At 48.1% G+C, this 15,989-nt stretch overlaps 6 protein-coding genes across 6 annotated transcripts; 2 read left to right on the top strand and 4 right to left on the bottom strand.

Moving 5' to 3' along the window:
* Positions 1 to 1,127: 1,127 nt before the first annotated feature.
* On the top strand, positions 1,128 to 5,401 carry PENARI_c013G05297 (uncharacterized protein; the record flags this gene model as incomplete). Its single annotated transcript, XM_022633214.1, has 6 exons — positions 1,128 to 1,360; positions 1,437 to 2,741; positions 2,794 to 3,514; positions 3,562 to 3,609; positions 3,661 to 5,314; positions 5,364 to 5,401. 6 exons carry the CDS (start codon positions 1,128 to 1,130, stop codon positions 5,399 to 5,401), a joined length of 3,999 nt encoding a protein of 1,332 aa, XP_022486882.1.
* A 622-nt stretch (positions 5,402 to 6,023) lies between these two features.
* PENARI_c013G05841 (mitochondrial 54S ribosomal protein bL33m) lies at positions 6,024 to 6,360 on the bottom strand (the record flags this gene model as incomplete). Its single annotated transcript, XM_022633226.1, has 2 exons — positions 6,024 to 6,193; positions 6,348 to 6,360. 2 exons carry the CDS (start codon positions 6,358 to 6,360, stop codon positions 6,024 to 6,026), a joined length of 183 nt encoding a protein of 60 aa, XP_022487023.1.
* A 1,199-nt stretch (positions 6,361 to 7,559) lies between these two features.
* PENARI_c013G09779 (glycoside hydrolase family 75 protein) lies at positions 7,560 to 8,706 on the top strand (the record flags this gene model as incomplete). The annotated part of the gene is made up of 6 exons (XM_022633317.1): positions 7,560 to 7,826; positions 7,882 to 7,947; positions 7,998 to 8,134; positions 8,191 to 8,339; positions 8,386 to 8,586; positions 8,639 to 8,706. 6 exons carry the CDS (start codon positions 7,560 to 7,562, stop codon positions 8,704 to 8,706), a joined length of 888 nt encoding a protein of 295 aa, XP_022486962.1.
* Positions 8,707 to 9,291: 585 nt separating this feature from the next.
* Positions 9,292 to 9,554, bottom strand: PENARI_c013G11237 (uncharacterized protein; the record flags this gene model as incomplete). Its single annotated transcript, XM_022633360.1, has 2 exons — positions 9,292 to 9,407; positions 9,521 to 9,554. 2 exons carry the CDS (start codon positions 9,552 to 9,554, stop codon positions 9,292 to 9,294), a joined length of 150 nt encoding a protein of 49 aa, XP_022486912.1.
* A 1,438-nt stretch (positions 9,555 to 10,992) lies between these two features.
* Positions 10,993 to 12,157, bottom strand: PENARI_c013G01532 (uncharacterized protein; the record flags this gene model as incomplete). The annotated part of the gene is made up of 2 exons (XM_022633125.1): positions 10,993 to 12,009; positions 12,062 to 12,157. The coding sequence occupies 2 exons, from the start codon at positions 12,155 to 12,157 to the stop codon at positions 10,993 to 10,995; spliced, it is 1,113 nt and encodes a 370-aa protein (XP_022486900.1).
* A 703-nt stretch (positions 12,158 to 12,860) lies between these two features.
* On the bottom strand, positions 12,861 to 14,674 carry PENARI_c013G06943 (sugar porter family MFS transporter; the record flags this gene model as incomplete). The annotated part of the gene is made up of 3 exons (XM_022633257.1): positions 12,861 to 13,467; positions 13,576 to 14,108; positions 14,174 to 14,674. The coding sequence occupies 3 exons, from the start codon at positions 14,672 to 14,674 to the stop codon at positions 12,861 to 12,863; spliced, it is 1,641 nt and encodes a 546-aa protein (XP_022486998.1).
* Positions 14,675 to 15,989: the final 1,315 nt, after the last annotated feature.

The raw sequence follows: 15,989 nt of genomic DNA, 5'->3' as shown, positions 1-15,989 counted from the left end.
CTGCATCTGACTGGTCACTGTTTGCCACAGTGACAGACCCTGTTCTCCCCGAATTCTCGTGGCAGCCACGTTACCGTCTCGGCCTGAATCGCAATGTTTGTTTCGCAAGCGCGGTCTGGGTCACACTAACGGTCCTGGAACACCTGTAGAATATTCGATTGGGTATTCGATGTGATCTCTCATATGCGTGGCGCTGCTCAGCCGCAGTAGAATCAAACCCGCATTCTAGGTCGGCCCTTTCCACTCCCCTGGAACTATGCTAAACATGCATATCCGCCAAGACAAGCCAATTTCCCTTTCTTTGTAATTTCCAGCATGCCAGATTCAGATTGATAGGAGGTCCGAAATACAGTCAGCTTGCTAGCGTGGCCGCCGCAACTTTGCAACGTTTTATAAGCTTAGCGGGCGCTCTAACTCTTGGGCCCCTTAATTTGGCACGAACTCTCAAGTGGGTGTCTTATGCGACAAAGGGAGGCACTCGGCTTGAGACTGGCTGTTTCAGATCCACCTTTTAACTTTTGCGGAACCTAATCCATCCTTAACTAGAAGTGAGGCTGTTACTAGGATATACAATCTGGACAATAACTCACTACCTCGGTCTGGTTCTTGACGTATGTCGAAAGCATTACTATCTACTATCTATAGCCGTGGACATATCATTTGTGCGGGCAATTGAAATAGCTAAGCAGGGTTCCAAATGGTATGTGATTGCTGGCCTTTTCAGCTATATGTCTGTCACTACTTGGAATGGATGCGTACTTACATCCATTGAGTGGCTGCTACCTACATGCAGACAGACCACTCTGATCTCCCTTATAGAAGATTGGGTCTAGCAGCCATCAATAATTGCAGAATGGTGGTTAATCATGCACCTACTAACTTCTCTACAATCGGAACATGGATAGGCCATTGACTTGAACGAGTCGCCGAGTCGATTGTTTACCGAGTATTCAACAAAGCTTGTCAGATACCATGAAGGATCATGGAGTGTAGTGGTGTAGAAGACGGTCACGGGATAGCACCTTCCTCGACCTGACACCTTCAACGCCAAGTCTAGTTACATCGTCGACCATCTCATTTCGCTTTTCCTTTCATCTCCTGGAATACTTTTCAGGGCAGACATCATCATGGAGATTTCCGACAAGACCCATCCGCTCCTAATGGAACGACCACGAAGCTCGGGTGTTGATGTAGAGGCGTTCTCATTCGCAAAGCCTGCTTCCCACGGGAAACCCTTTACTCTCAGGAAATTTCCCAAGAACCCCCCTCTCTCGCAATCCACAATCGTTAATGCCCAACCTTCAAGCGAGCAGACACAAGGCGAGGGGAGCTTCAATGGTCAATTAGCCCAACTGGAGGCGTACGTATTCTGCCAGGAATCAATTTTGAGTGAGTACAACGTCTGAGGACATGTTGACATGTTTTGAGAAGCACAGTACGCCCGAAGCTCGCAATCTTGAGGACGAAATCATCTTCAATTTCCAGACTCCCGGGAGGACATCGTTGCTTTTCCAGCCACCGCGGCGTCTATCAATGTCCATGGATCAACCAAAGGAAAGCGAAGCTCGACGTGGAACTGGAAGTTCAGGACATGCGCACAGATCGAGCCTCCAGCTTGAACAAGCCCCCACGCTTCCCCAGCCGAATGAGACCATTCAAGCAGATGGTTCAGAGAACACTTGCACTGCTGAGGCGAATGTTACGATCTTGGACTCAACCCCCCACTCAGTTGTTGAAAATGCCAATGAAGCTATCCCCATCCTGCCTGGGATTGCTCGGCCAAGACAGAAGAGTGAGGACATTTCAAAGACTGCGCCTTCCTGCATGTCGCTCAAGCCCGGGGACAGTCAACCCCGTGTTCCAGAGCAACGCCGTACTAAACAAAAGAGACCACCCACCAAGCGCTTGACACCTCCTGTGGTCAAGAAAAACAATATCCAATTGGGTGAAGATGATCTCTTTGAGCTCCTCATTATGAAAATGAGGGAGCGCGAAGAGCACGAGCAAAAGTCGGCAAGTATTCAACAACAAATCGAGACCGAGAATTCGGACTTGAAAGGAGAAATTGATTCTCTGCATAACCGACTCAAATCATGCCAGACCCAACTTGTCAAAAGCTCATCTGATGCAAAGCTCCAGAGAGGACAGATAGACAAATGGAAGGCAAGGCTCGGAAAATTCAAAGATGTTATCAATGAACTCGGGCTTGAATATGATACGCTTAGGGAGCAAACGAGCGATTTGAAGTTGACCACGTTGTCTCTTCACAAAGAAAAAGCGGAGATCCAACAGAATTTGGAAGAGATCAAGTTGCAAGTTGCAAAAAACACTAACACAATTGAGGGTCAACGCAGCAAGATTTCCAGCTCCGAAGGGACGATTGCGATGCTGAGAGAAGCCTTGGACAATTCAGAGAGACGAGACGAAAGCATGAAGTCGCAGCTATCTCATGAAAAGAAGCGAGTGGTGACACTTGAGTCCTATATTCAAAATGAATCTCAGAGCCAAGCGCGCTATTTGACTATTGTCAGAAAAGGCCAGAATGAAATGATCGAGAAGCTTGAATCTGCCTGCAAACTCTTTACCACAACTTGTTCTGATTCTCGAGATGCCATGACTTCAACAATGAGCCCAGTTCTCGAACGGTGTATCTCTTCGATCCAGGAGTTGAAAGAACAATGCTGCGTTCAGACGATGGATGTCGAAAAGTTCACAGGTGGCGTTCAAGAAGCTGCCACCCGGTATGTGATGAAACAACCCAGTGGTGATATATGGTACTAACAAGTATTTCAGGATCGATGCGCTGGCAGGCCAACTTGCAAGAGGTGTTGAAACAAACATGGACGTAAGCAACGGTTTGTCTCGAACGTTCCAAGAAGGCTTGCGATTTATCGAGGGGTACCTCGGTCAGGGTTCATCACTTTGCAAGCAGCTCGCCAGCAGCGAAAACCGTTATGGGCATCTCCAAGAAAACCTTGAAGGGGTTGAGCCGATGATAGGTAGTCTTAATGCTTCTGTCATGGCCATCAGGGCGACAGAGACAGACCTTGTGCACGGCTTGGAGATCTTCGGTCAAAGGCTTGCCGAAGCCCAAATTCCAGCAGGAAACCCTGTCCTTGAGATGGAGATTTCGACCAAGTTTGCTGAAAATACCCAATTGCAACTTGAACTTCAAAAAGTCTCAATTGAACTCGAGTCTCTCCGGAGGCAACTCGGCGACAGAGCTTCTGAAAATGAGCATCTCCAGCACGCGCTGACCGAGGCTGTTACCAATGAGCAAGCATCCAAGAATCAGAACTCCCGGCTAGAGATTGAAAAGACTGCCCTGCGGGGTGAGCTCCAATTGGTCGAGCAGAAGGTCCGCGAGGATTTGAATATTGCGAGCACCAAGTCGCAGGATCGACTGAAAGCCAATTTCGAAAGACAGATACAAGGACTTGAAACAGCGAATGCGAAACTGGAAACTCATTCCGACCAGCTGACAAACCAGCTAGTCAATGTCCAGAGGTCATTGGTAAGTCCACGAACAAGCGTTTCAAGTGATCTACTAATGATGCCAAGGCCGAAACAGAGAAGACAGCGGAGACTGAGCGACTGGAAAAAGTGACCGTAGTAAGGCATCCTGATCATACTATAACGAAATTTTGCTGAAGTTTCTAGCTCGAGCAATCAGAACGACAGGTTGAGGAGCTGAACGCCACTTGCTCGAAATATATGACTGAAGCCAAGGCCAAAGACATTGGATTACAACGTTGGAAGAGTTCCGAGGCTGAACTCAGAGTTGAAAATGAAAGACTCCTTGGCGAACTCGAGCAAGCAGCAGAAAAGACTCGCGGAGTTGAAGCAAGCTTGGCACTGGAGGCCACAATTGAAACGGAAGGATTGAAAACATCTCAGGACTTGCAAAAGCAATTGAAAGCCCTTGAGTTAGAGCTGGCAGAGAAGGCCAGAGAGCTCCAGGCAAGCCTGGCGCTGAACACGAAATCCGAATTTCAGACTTTCAAGACTACCCAAGAAGCGGAGAAAAAGAACAAAGCACTCGAGTTAGAGATGAACAAGAAGACAGAGGAGCTTGCAAAGATGAATGACAGCCTTGAGGTGATGAAGTCCCGTTCCTTGGCCTTGGAGAAGGTCGGAGAAGAGGCTGATTCTGAGATTATTGCACTCCTCCGTCGGGCTCAAGAGGCTGAAAGTTGGCAAGCGACTATAAGAGAGGGTTTTGCCAGAATCATTGAGATGCGTTCTGACGAGCCATTCGAGCAGACATGGCAGAAAGTGGAAAACATCCTTCAGTCTTCGCCCAATCAACGGCCCATTACCATGGTTTCATCGGATGAAAACCTTCCAGGTAGCGCCAGACTGGGGCTCGCGCACAATAAACAACTTGTCTTCGGACCACGAGAGGACGGAGCAAATGAGGTTTTGGAGGTTGATCAGCGAAGAGAGCGTGTTTGTGAGACAATCGCGGACTGCCACACTGACCTGCCTTTGTCTCAACGGACATACAATGCCTCGAAGCCTTTGACCAGAGAGAGCATCGACTGGTCACCAAAAATGCCCATTGACGTAGGTCATATCGTTCCATTCGCGAGTCTTCATGACAAGCTTTCACGGGAGGATAGTCTCTCGCTTTTCAACGATCCAGCTGAGCTGGAGATGTTGTTCATGTCAACACCAGATTTCCAGGGACCTACAGATACAAACAAGCCTTCAAAGGCCTCTGGAGGAAGGAAAGAGATGTCAGCAAAGCCTGATACTGTTGGTCAAAAAGTCTGTGGAGTCAACTCTGCTATCGATAAACATGTGCGCAAGGCAGATGACAGCAAGAGTGAAAGACCCAATTCGGCTCTCGCGAAGCTTGATGACCCATTTGTCGATACAGCCAAGAAATCGGAACAGTCTAACACCAGAAGAAAAGTTGTCAGCTTTGAGGGACCGGATGTTGTTGACCAACCAGAGACTGGCAGGCCGCGACGGATGTCAGATGCGATTGGTAACAGTTCAGGAAAGGACTCCGAGGACAAAGCGCCAAAGCGAACACAGAAGCGTACTTACAGCCGCCTTCGCCAATCTGTGGCACAGGAAGAGACTTTGGTTGACACAAGCGTGCAGTCCACTGATAACTCTTTGGCAGCAAAGCCACAAGTTCCCATCAAAACCAAAGATTCCGATGCTGGGCCGGCAAAACCGGCAAAGATGGCACGCAATGCAACTTCCGGTCCTGAGAGACGGCTGAGTCCGAAGGGACTGGCTTCTGGCAGTAGTAAAACAAACGCAACTGCCACGCGAGCCCGCACCAAGCGCACCACTCGAAGTATGATATCTGGGTCTCAGTAATGATATACCTGGCTAACAGTGGGTAGGTGATCGCTATAACCAGCGCTTCAGCCAAAATGCCTGAGCCAATCACCCAATATACCATCTGGCCGAGGCAGGTCTGACATTCTCATTCGATGATGTTCATCGAACACCCGGTGCGAATTTCGTCAAATCAAAGTGCTCGATCATTTCAGCTATATTCAATATTGATTTATCGCAATCCGGCATTGCTGTCGATGGATGGAAGCCCAAGCAGATTTAATGAACCAGGAGGCGATGGAGTGGAATATGTATTTTATCTTTATTGAGGTACCCAAATCTGTATTACTCTTTAACGCCAAACACAATGCTCCGCCAAAAGGGCGTATACCACGGAATATACCACGGAATATCCAAGAAACCGTAAGAATCACAATTCCTCGGAAGTTGCATCCTCCAGTAAATAATGTACACACAGGGACTGTTCCCCTGAGACCCGTATCGCAATCCACGGACGTTCATGTAAATCCTCAAGCATCGTCGGACATATTTCGGGATGGCGGCTCCAACAAAATAAAGAGTCAGATTCGCTTCGAGGCAGGAGATCGGAATCAATCGATGGGTAATCGCGGACGGAACCCCAATCGCTCGAGGCGCAAAACAAATCGACCGATGAAGATTCGAAGGACCGAGAGAACGAGGATTCAAGCGCAAAGCCAAATAGCTTATTTGTTCTTTCCGCCCTTGGTCGCTTCAAGGAAAAGCACCTGCTTCTTGATGACGGGGTCGTACTTCATCATGCTGAGAGGGCGGTGCACACGCGGCCGAATCATCGTGCGGTAGTAGCCCGTCATGGCCATTGAGATTAGCCGGACGGCAACGGTACGTGACTTCGCTGCGGTGGGGAGAAAAGAGTATGTTAGCTTTGGCTGCGTGAAATCCGGGAGGTTCCCTCGTTCGCTGCCATCGTCGCTTGCATCCCAGGTCAGGGAAGGGGCGGTTGGTGGACGTATGGTGCGATTGAGGAATTGGATGATGAGGTCATGTACCTTTCTTGGCCATCTTGGGCGTCTCGGAGTGGATTGTTCGAGTGTTCGCTCTGGCAACAATTTCGAGGTTCGGAGATGATCAGATCCCGCAGGTCACGTGTGTGGTTACACTTAGTCATCTGTTCTCTTTGGAACCTCTGGGATACGGAGGACGAACTGGCGAAGTGGCTGCGAACTTTTGTTCAACTATGATACTTTGAAAAGAGACTTGCTTAGAACTGTGGCCATTCTCAGAGTCTACCTGGCACCACTTACGGGCACATTCTGCTTGGGGAAGGTCAGGTGCCATACAATTCACATCTTACCTTGTTCGGCTTAATTTCTCGCCAGCGGGTCTTTGAGAGGAAAAATGAGAGCAGAGAGGACGGTTGGAATAGGATCTTCTATTAGGGATCGTGTTCAGGCCTACCTTGTGTTTGTGATTGGATCGAATCCTGACACAGCCCTTGATATCTCTTGAAACAGTCCCGCTACGCATTTAAACGCAGAATCATGTGTTCTGGAACTCCGAAATAGCGGAACATACAAACCTAAACTACAAAATGACACTATACTCTGAAGTATTATTTACGCCCTGCTCTTACTGTGGGTATGTACGTCCGATACTTAGGGCGGAGCACAATCTATACTAGACCACAACGGCGAAATATGCTTAGGACGGGTATATCCGGCTCCAAGTGCTTGTCTTGAATTTCACATACAGGATCCACTCCTTTTTCGCAGTTTTAAAAAATACTTTCTGACCTGATACCTCGGTCGAAACTCAAGCAGCTTGCAGGCGTTTGTGCTGACTCCTGTAGGCACGATGTGACCCTATACGGGGCCTAAAGCTGCGCCCCACAGTCATGCAGTCACGATGTTCTTCATTCGATTCCTATTTGAGGTCAATTGTTGCCCTGTGTGGTTGTTGTGGTTATTGTGGCTGATCAGCGTAGTATTCGCGCTCTCTTCGGTTAGTACGTTTCAGCCAGGCTGCAGGAATCAGGGTCCGATTTGCATAACCGAAACTAGCCTGTGGGGGAATCAGCACGCATCGTGTGATGGAGACCAAATACCCTTTCAGATGGCAACTTGTGTCCGAAGCTTGTGTTTAGTATGGTTATGGACAAATTAATTTTGAGGGAGCAACCATATAAAGCTCAGTATCCCCAGCGCCAAAATAGAGAAATATCCCTGTTTTACCCGGCTTCAGTCAATCTGGCATTCACAATTATGTCATTCAAATCTTCTGTTCAGATTGCTCTCCTTGCCTTGTTTGGCACAGGGTTTGCCCAAACCGTGGATGGGTCCAAGTATAACAATCCAACCGCCGGACCGCCAGCCAGCTATTTCGCCGCTGCCACTACAATTCCTGTTGCGGCTTTGCAAAGTGCAGCTGCAAAGGCTAGCACAGCTGCACAGGATGCAACTTATCCAATTAATGGAGATAGTGGAGCTAAGAAAGTCACTATCCATGGTGATTGGTCGAACTTCAGCGAGGTGTGTGAGCCAATTAAGCCAATACGGAACTGAGCAATTTGGTGACTTTCTATAGGGCGCAGCGTTTGTCTGGGTTGCAGATATGGATGTGGACTGCGATGGTCTTGACTATAAGTGCAAGGTGAGACTCAATCTTCATCTTACACCTTTCAAGTGTTGACTAGATGACAGGGAAACCCAGATGGACAGGCACAGACCAACTTCGGTGCTCTAGCAGCCTACGAAGTTCCATTCATTGTGATTCCTGACAAGTTTGGAACAAAGTATGCTAATGTGCTTCCCGGAAACAATATCGGAGCGGTCATTTGGTATGCCCTTTTCATACTTTCGGCTACATTGAAGTGTCAAATCTAATACAAAACAGCAATGGAAAGATGTTCTATGGCATCTACGGTGACACAGATGGTGATACACCGCAAGTTATTGGAGAGGCCTCGTGGTTGATGGCCCGCACTTGCTTCCCAAATGACGACTTGAATGGAAACAGCGGCCACGGAGCCGCAGATGTGACCTGTAAGTCAAGGAATTACGTATTTTGATACTGCGCTAATAGTGCCAGATATTCTCTTCACTGGCAAAGATGCCGTGCTCCCTAGCAGCGCTCTCAACAAGAACTATATCACCAACTTTACCACACTCCGGTCTATGGGCGACAAGCTAATGAGCGCCCTGGCGAAGAGCCTCAATTTGAGCGGAGGAACGACGCCGCCTACTACTACTCCTCCTAGTGGCTCCTGCTCTTGGGCTGGACATTGTGCCGGTATGAAATATCATGATCAAATTCGGCTTTTCGTATACTTACTTTTGCTTAGGTGCTTCCTGCTCTAGTGAAAATGACTGTTCTGACGATCTAGTCTGCACGAGTGGAAAATGTGCTTAACTCTTAGAGATATTTTCCTTTGCTTTATGCTGGTGGTTGAACATTTTTGTCGGGTTTTATGTTTTGAGTCGTTGTTTTTTGAGCTATTTCTGAATACATCTAAACTCCCGAGTAGTGATTTCTGTATCTCTGCTAGAACGGGTCTTCTCAAAAGGATACATTTTGCCATTTCTGCCAACAAAATATAGTTACAGATTGGATATGAGGACCTGTGGAATTGACGCCGAAAATGACCGCTTTCGATGCTAGAAACGGCCGCCTTTCCCTGCTCGAGTTGAGATTTTGGAGGGGTCAAGAGAGGCAACTGCGGGCGCTCCGGTTTGCTGTCGCCTGACCTGTCAACTTGGGTAGATGTTGATGCCTAAGCAACACTACGAATCTTACCTTTTCCCGTGACGGTCGTGCAACAACGGATTTTCTATCTTCGAGGCGAATAGGATAACGTCTATGACGAGTTGAATCGAGCTCCACGGCCCACGAAGATGAGTAGCGCCTCAGTCTCTCCAGAGGGCTGCACATAGCCGGCACTGCTTTGCTTAGACTTTTACTGCGGCCGTGGGATGGTGACAGCTTGTGCTGTTCAGATCAAGAGTTGAGCTTGACGGATCTATCCGGGATGTCTTCCTGGTCACGGCGCAGGAGGGAAGCCAGAGGGCCTGCATCAGAAATCTGCATCATGACAGGCCCGTAGTTGCCCGTAGCTAGCATAGTGGGTTGTGATTTAGAATCTAACTGCCGAAGCTATATATAGGCTACCACAACTACGTATATCCGTGCCTATACATGTATGACGTTCCACTTCCTAAAAACGAACTTAGAGCCTCGTCAAGACCTATTGCCGCTCCCATTGTTAGTCTGCCTTCGTGGCGCGCGACTTTGAAACCGTTATGACGCCTCGGTAAAGTCTAGCACTGCTGTGACCATCCTAGCCCGAGAGACGGTGTCTGGCTTACCTCTCTCGCCTTTTTTTTGAGCCTCCCAGCAGACTCGACACGTTGTTTGCATCCACTGGAGACGGAGCGCGATTTCCTTTACACTAAAAGGTCACGAGCTACAGTCATAGTAAAAAGTATAGGATGAATCGAAATCAGTTTTACCATCTACTCATAGAGAATTGGTTGATGTCATTGGGAAATTTAGATACACGGCCGAATACAGTACTGCTCCATAGAGAGTGTCCTACCAGTTAGTCTGTACTTACGACTGATTCAAGACCATCCGTAGCCTTAGAAATGTGGTCTTATCAAGCTATCGGCGTGTGCGGCAGTTAGATAGGGATTGGGGCGACGTTGTTTATAATCGTACGACTACACAACTAAAGCGAAATATGGATGGCGAGAAATTGGACAATTTCTTCACAGCTATGATGGAGGACAAGAATGGATCACCGCATAATCTGGAATGGGGTGAGATCGTCGTAGAGATTAGCGTATGATGAATGCGGGACACGACACCGCAGCTATCTCACTTCGAAACGCTCTCTTTTTCCTACTGAGAAACCATAAATGCCTAGCGAAGCTTCGTGAGGAGGTCGACGAAGTTTTAGAAGGAAATGAGGTTATTGCACTATATAGCAAAGTTAAAACCCTGCTATATCTCCGGGTATATATAGACAAACGGTTTCCCTCGTCGAACGCCTATAGAAGGAAATGAATTCGTTAGAATAAGAGAAGACCGGAAAATATTGAAGGGAATTGATAGCAATCAATTTATCTATTGTAGAACCATGGATTATTATCAGGTAGAATCTTACAGAAAAGTTCCGTTTACAGCATGCCCTATCGTGCTACAGGATTTGGCTGTGTCTAATAAAAGGGTGCCCGTTGTACTACATTGGTCCTAACTTGGTGACCACTAGCAGTTGATGGGGAAGGGTGATGGGGTGAGTGACTCACCAGTCAACCTGGCGGTCAACTTTCCGATGACGTAGCGAGGAGGTTTTCGTACAGGCACTTTGTTATTCCTGGTTTAAAATTCGGTGGCGTTGACAAGCAGCCTCTGAATTGATTGAAAACATCTAAAATGCAAACAACAGAAATAACTTCCCATCAGAACTTTCAATAGTCCCAAGCAACTCTTGTTTAGCACGAAAGAGATACCAAGTGTAGGAGCATGCAGGGGAGACATTGCACCTCCAACAAACGAATCATTGGCTGCAGAAAACCATAGTGGTGCGTAAAGACTCTGGGTCCATGCATGACCAAGATCATTGTTGAAGGCGGTTGCTGCCTTTTGACTAGCTTTTCGCTAGAAAGAATCAAACATTGTATAGTTGTAACACCGGTTTCAAGGCCGAGTATACGACCTCGAGATCTGCCGAATTGCGTCGTCGTAGAGGTGGTGCATATTCCTTTCATCCCCGAGATCCAAGACACGGTCTTCCATATATATCGTTGTTGCGACCCTGATTTGACTGTTTTCACTCTCATGGTAGTTTGACGTGTCAGGGGCTAAAGACCCCGCAGCATTGTCTTGCAAGTCCTCCATGTGTATCGCCTCCGGCATGCTTGCGGATTGAGCTTTTTTGTCCTTTGTGTGCGGCTGGTCACTAGATGGCTTCACAGTGGTAGTTATATGACAGTGCGATGTAGACCTGTAATTGGGGTCTCCACGGTGCTGCACAAATTTGACTAACTCGTTCAGGACCGCAAACTCGAGCTTGAGCTTGATAGAATATATGACAACTTTAAGTCCTTGCTCCAAGGTGAAATAACTCTTGTATTCGACTGCGAGGAGCGCCACATTCATGATCACGATCAATACGTTGATGCTGAACAGCTGCCACATGAATCGTCTCTTGGTGCCGAAAGCCGTTCTGAGGATATCCACCGTAGCCCATATATATAGACCGGAGATTATGAACTCCTGGAGGCAAAAGAAGGTCATTTGGACTTTCTCTATGACATTGTACACCGCGTTGAAACCATTTCTGTTTTGACGCGGACTGTATGTGGAACCAAAAAGGAGCACAGTAACAGAGGTGTGCCAGATAACGCCGTTGCAAATAATCATCCAGAGGACAACGCGGAGGATGTTGGGATTGTGGAGTACTAGATGTAATCGCGAATACAAGACAACAGATTGGCCTGAAACCAGCAGGACCCAGCCAATGGTGTCAAGTATCATGCCAACATAAGCGATAGTGGGCTCGAAGTGGACGAGCGTCCAACCCACAGAGTACGGAATCAGGCCGAATGATGCGAGAAATATACTCCAAAAGTAGAGGCCCTTGTATCTCTTAAATATCGTAAGAATGAGAACAAGCAGTTCGAAGGCATTATATAATGCTAAAGTCGTGCAAACCTGTGAAACATGTTAGACCGTTATGACAATCCGACTGAAGAAGAAACCATACGATAAAAAACACGGACTCCGAGTTGTAGTTCATGGCCGCCCTGCGGCTAAAATTGATGCCCGTAGTGTGCAGCAGCATTAGGGCTCTCTTGGCCATTTTCAAGACATATCTTGCAGATATGACGAAGAGGCGCCGTTTTCAAAAGTGAACCTGTGGTGGGCATATGGAGTAAAACGTTACCATGTGTGCCGCTGACCAACTTGGTCCTTATAAGCATTCTAGGTTAACTGCAGAGTGGGAAGCGTGGCACAATTAAGTGGGAATCATGTGGACAAATATAGGGGCATCATTGTGGGGTATATGTAAACTCTGATCTTGCTGAAACTCTCCATACGTTCACCTCGAATCCAAGACCTAAAAAGCAATAAAAACCTTAATACCCCTATAAATTTAGGTTTAAACCAGAATCCGAAAATTCCGCCGTGTTATTGCCTGCTCTGGCTAGTAGCTCAGATGGCAATTCTCGGCATTGGGGATTGCCACCGTCGAACCACGGGCTTCCCCAGACCCATATACCGCCCCCGGATTACCGCCCCGGATTACCGCCCCGCATGTGGGTGAATGGTGAATTCACCATTGAGCAGCCCACCGATGCACAAGATGCGCCACACGTATGTTCGACCTGCAGTTTCATCCTCTGACTGATCTTCTGTTCTTGAGATTTTTCTGCGCCCACTAGCATCCAGTGCCCACTCTTTTTGGCATTGGCAAATGGAAGGCAAACCGGGTAAAGCTGAGAGGCTGGGACCCGGATCGGCGGAGCACGAAGCCAACCTCGCAGAGCATAGAAAAGCCGACTTTACACAGCCGCTCCCGCACTGACGTTTCTAGTGGAATAGACGGCATCGGCTACAAGGTCTCTCTCTTCTTGACCACTTGTATCGCCGAAAACCTCGTCCAGTTCCTCCAAAGTCTTCCCGCCTGTCTCTGGAACCAAGAAGAAAGCCCATAAGCCCGCCAAAAAGCACATGACCGCGAAGAAGACATACGTCCCGTAGCCAATATTCTGCAACATGCTCGGAGTCGAAATGCCGACGACAAAATCACTTAGCCAGATAACGCACGTGGATAACGCCACACCTTTTGACCTAGTCGTTGTAGAGTAGACCTCCGCAGGGAGGGCCCAGCCGAGGGGTGAGTAGGAAACACCATAGATCAGAATGAACAGAAAAGCCATGGCCACGCAAGCCCACCCACCTGCCATGTGTGAGGGCCAGTCCTTCGAGTATAGGGCGGAGAGAATAGCGATGATAGCATAGGTGATGGCGTTCCCAAACCCGCCAAAGATCGCCAATGGCCGCCGGCCAACCTTTTCGATGATTACAAAGCATACAAATGCAGCGACCATTTGCAGAATGTCGAGTACTCCGGACAGAATCAAAGATTTCTCGTTGCTTTGTCCTAGACTGATAGTCATTGTTAGATGGTTTCTAGAAGTGGTCCAGGACATTATGCCCCTCAAATCCTTCCATTAATAGTGATGAAAAACCTGTTAATAGTTAAATTGAACATACCTGGTAAATAAAGTAGGGGCATAGTAAATGAATGCGTTGATACCAGAGAACTGTTGAAAAAATCCGACTCCGACACCTACCACAGTTCGTCTCCAAGTCTTGCGACGAAAGAGATCTAGCCATAACAGTATCTCAAGCTTCAGTCCTTTCGCTCCTGGGTGTTGTTTATTCCGAACTAGTGTCTGAAAATTGATTTCTGCAACAATACCGTGGAATTCTGCTTGCACGCGTTCGTCGGTACTGGGTAGGCCGCGCAGTTTAACCAAGCTTTGAAGACAGTCATCGGTGCGATTCACGAGAGCTAGCCAGCGAGGAGAGTAAGGGAAAAAGTTAATACCAACGCCCAAAAGGGTTGCAGTGACCATTTGCAAACCAAATGGCAGTCGGTAAGAGGCGTCTCCAGCTATGTGCCTGGTGCCATAAGTGATGAAGTACGCTACAACAACACCAGTGGTAATGGAAATAGATTCCAGCACTAAAAGAGTTCCACGAAGATTGGGAGGAGATATCTCGGAAATGTAGAGTGGGGCGCCCTAAGAGATGAGAGCTTTATATCAGTATGTTGTGATCATATCGTCTGAGAGATAGAGACACTTACCATGGCTAGTGTACCCACTCCGATACCCCCGATGAATCTGCCCACCACTAAGGCGGCATAGTTTGGTGCTGCAGTTTGGATGATCGCTCCGATGTCAAAAATAATAACGACAACGATCAGAGCCAACTTTCGAGAAAAGAGATCCGCAATATAAGGCATGAATATGCAACCCACAAAAGCGCCCAGAAGCAACATTGCTGTCATGAGCTCTTTTCCGAAGTCGGTTTCCGCGAATGGGTATTTTGCGTGAAACTGATCCATCACATTGATAATGGAAATTACCCCCATGTCATATCCCATGGAGAAGCCACCCAGTGATGCGAGGACAGCGGCCCCTGAGACATATGGAGAGCCCACAATGCCCCGAATTCCACCAGCGCCATAGGAGACTGATTGCAAAAAGCTGGGGTCTGCAAAGATGGTTTCACCATGCTCGGCTGTGGCGGCGCCAGCGTGGTCGGCCTTTTTGGCAGAACGGTCCTCAATCTGGTCGGTGGGCATGTTTGATCAAATCGATGATATCATAAGCGCGAGTAGAATATTGCGCTGAAGATGAAGCCGATGAAGGGATAGGCGGATCGTTGCACTTCTTTTATAATCTTGCTTTTGATATCCATGAGTACGGCTCTTGCCTGTTTCTATTATTTGTGGGGTTCTGGGGAAGCAATAGAGTTTGGGGTTGTTCGCCGAGCATTGCCCCATGACGATTAACGGGTCATGATGGGTAACGGGGAAGGTTTCTCCGAGCGGTGCAGACTACGGACAACCCCTAATGCCGATACATCTTTCTAGGGCACGTTTGAGTGTATATACGTCATGTCTCTGGGGACTTTCTTAAGGCCAATTATGGGTCACGCAGGATCCATCAATGTCCCGGTTCCCGCAGTAGTCGGTTTGCAGACCGGGAATGTCCTGGATGACTTGTGTCCTAACGTGGATCATCATCGCCAGGGCCAAAACGACCCCCGCAGCATCCCGTCTCGGCTAAGGGCTTGATACTTTCATTGAAAAACCAGTTGGACGAGGACATAGATCGTTGCATTCCTCTCGGCGGCTGCGGTTCATACAGTGCCCCATTCAAACTTGCTTGCACGAAATATGGTTACAAGGTTATCGGTAAAGGTACCACTCGGGGATTGCGGAAGAAGTTTCCCGCGAGGCGCAGGTCTATCAAATCCTGCGCAAAGCTTAAGCATCTGCTGTGCCCGCTTTCTTGGGTGCGATTGACTCGGCAAAAATTTACTTTCTTCATGGCGCCGGAGAAATCCGCCACATGCTCGTAATGGGCTGGGGAGGTGGATGCACGGCAACGATGGAGCTGACGCAACGGCTTCGCCGCGAGATCCATAAATCAAACAAGGAAATTAAAGCTCTCGGGATAATACATGAAGACCTCATAGAGGATTCGATTTGGGCAGATCGCGTCGCGAAGAAGAGACGTGGCGGTGACGGATTAACACGGACATGCAATAAGTCTTGTTTCGGAGGCAACGTTGCAGAATAACATTGTTTCTTTCGCGGAAATTGATCCAAAGAAATTGAAGACTTCGGCGCTGAAATTTTCGAGCGAAGCTCGTGAGCGGGCGTGTGTGACACTGGACATTATAGTCGTTGCTATTGCGGGTCCGTGAATGGGTTGCTTGGCTATCTGTCTCCATGTGTGGCTCCATTTTCCGCTTCAATGCATTGGGAGAGCTGCTGGACAACTGTGTGCCGCTGTTCTGGTCTGCGCATCCCTGCGATAACGGCCGAAAATTTGGGTTCAATGACCCATTGGACGTTGTCGTTCTCTCATCGATGGAAATATCATCACTAT

Source organism: Penicillium arizonense (genome assembly GCF_001773325.1).
Source record: "Penicillium arizonense strain CBS 141311 chromosome Unknown PENARI_contig013, whole genome shotgun sequence".
NCBI classification, from domain to species: Eukaryota; Fungi; Ascomycota; class Eurotiomycetes; order Eurotiales; family Aspergillaceae; genus Penicillium; species Penicillium arizonense.
This window is presented reverse-complemented; position numbering and strand designations above follow the sequence as displayed.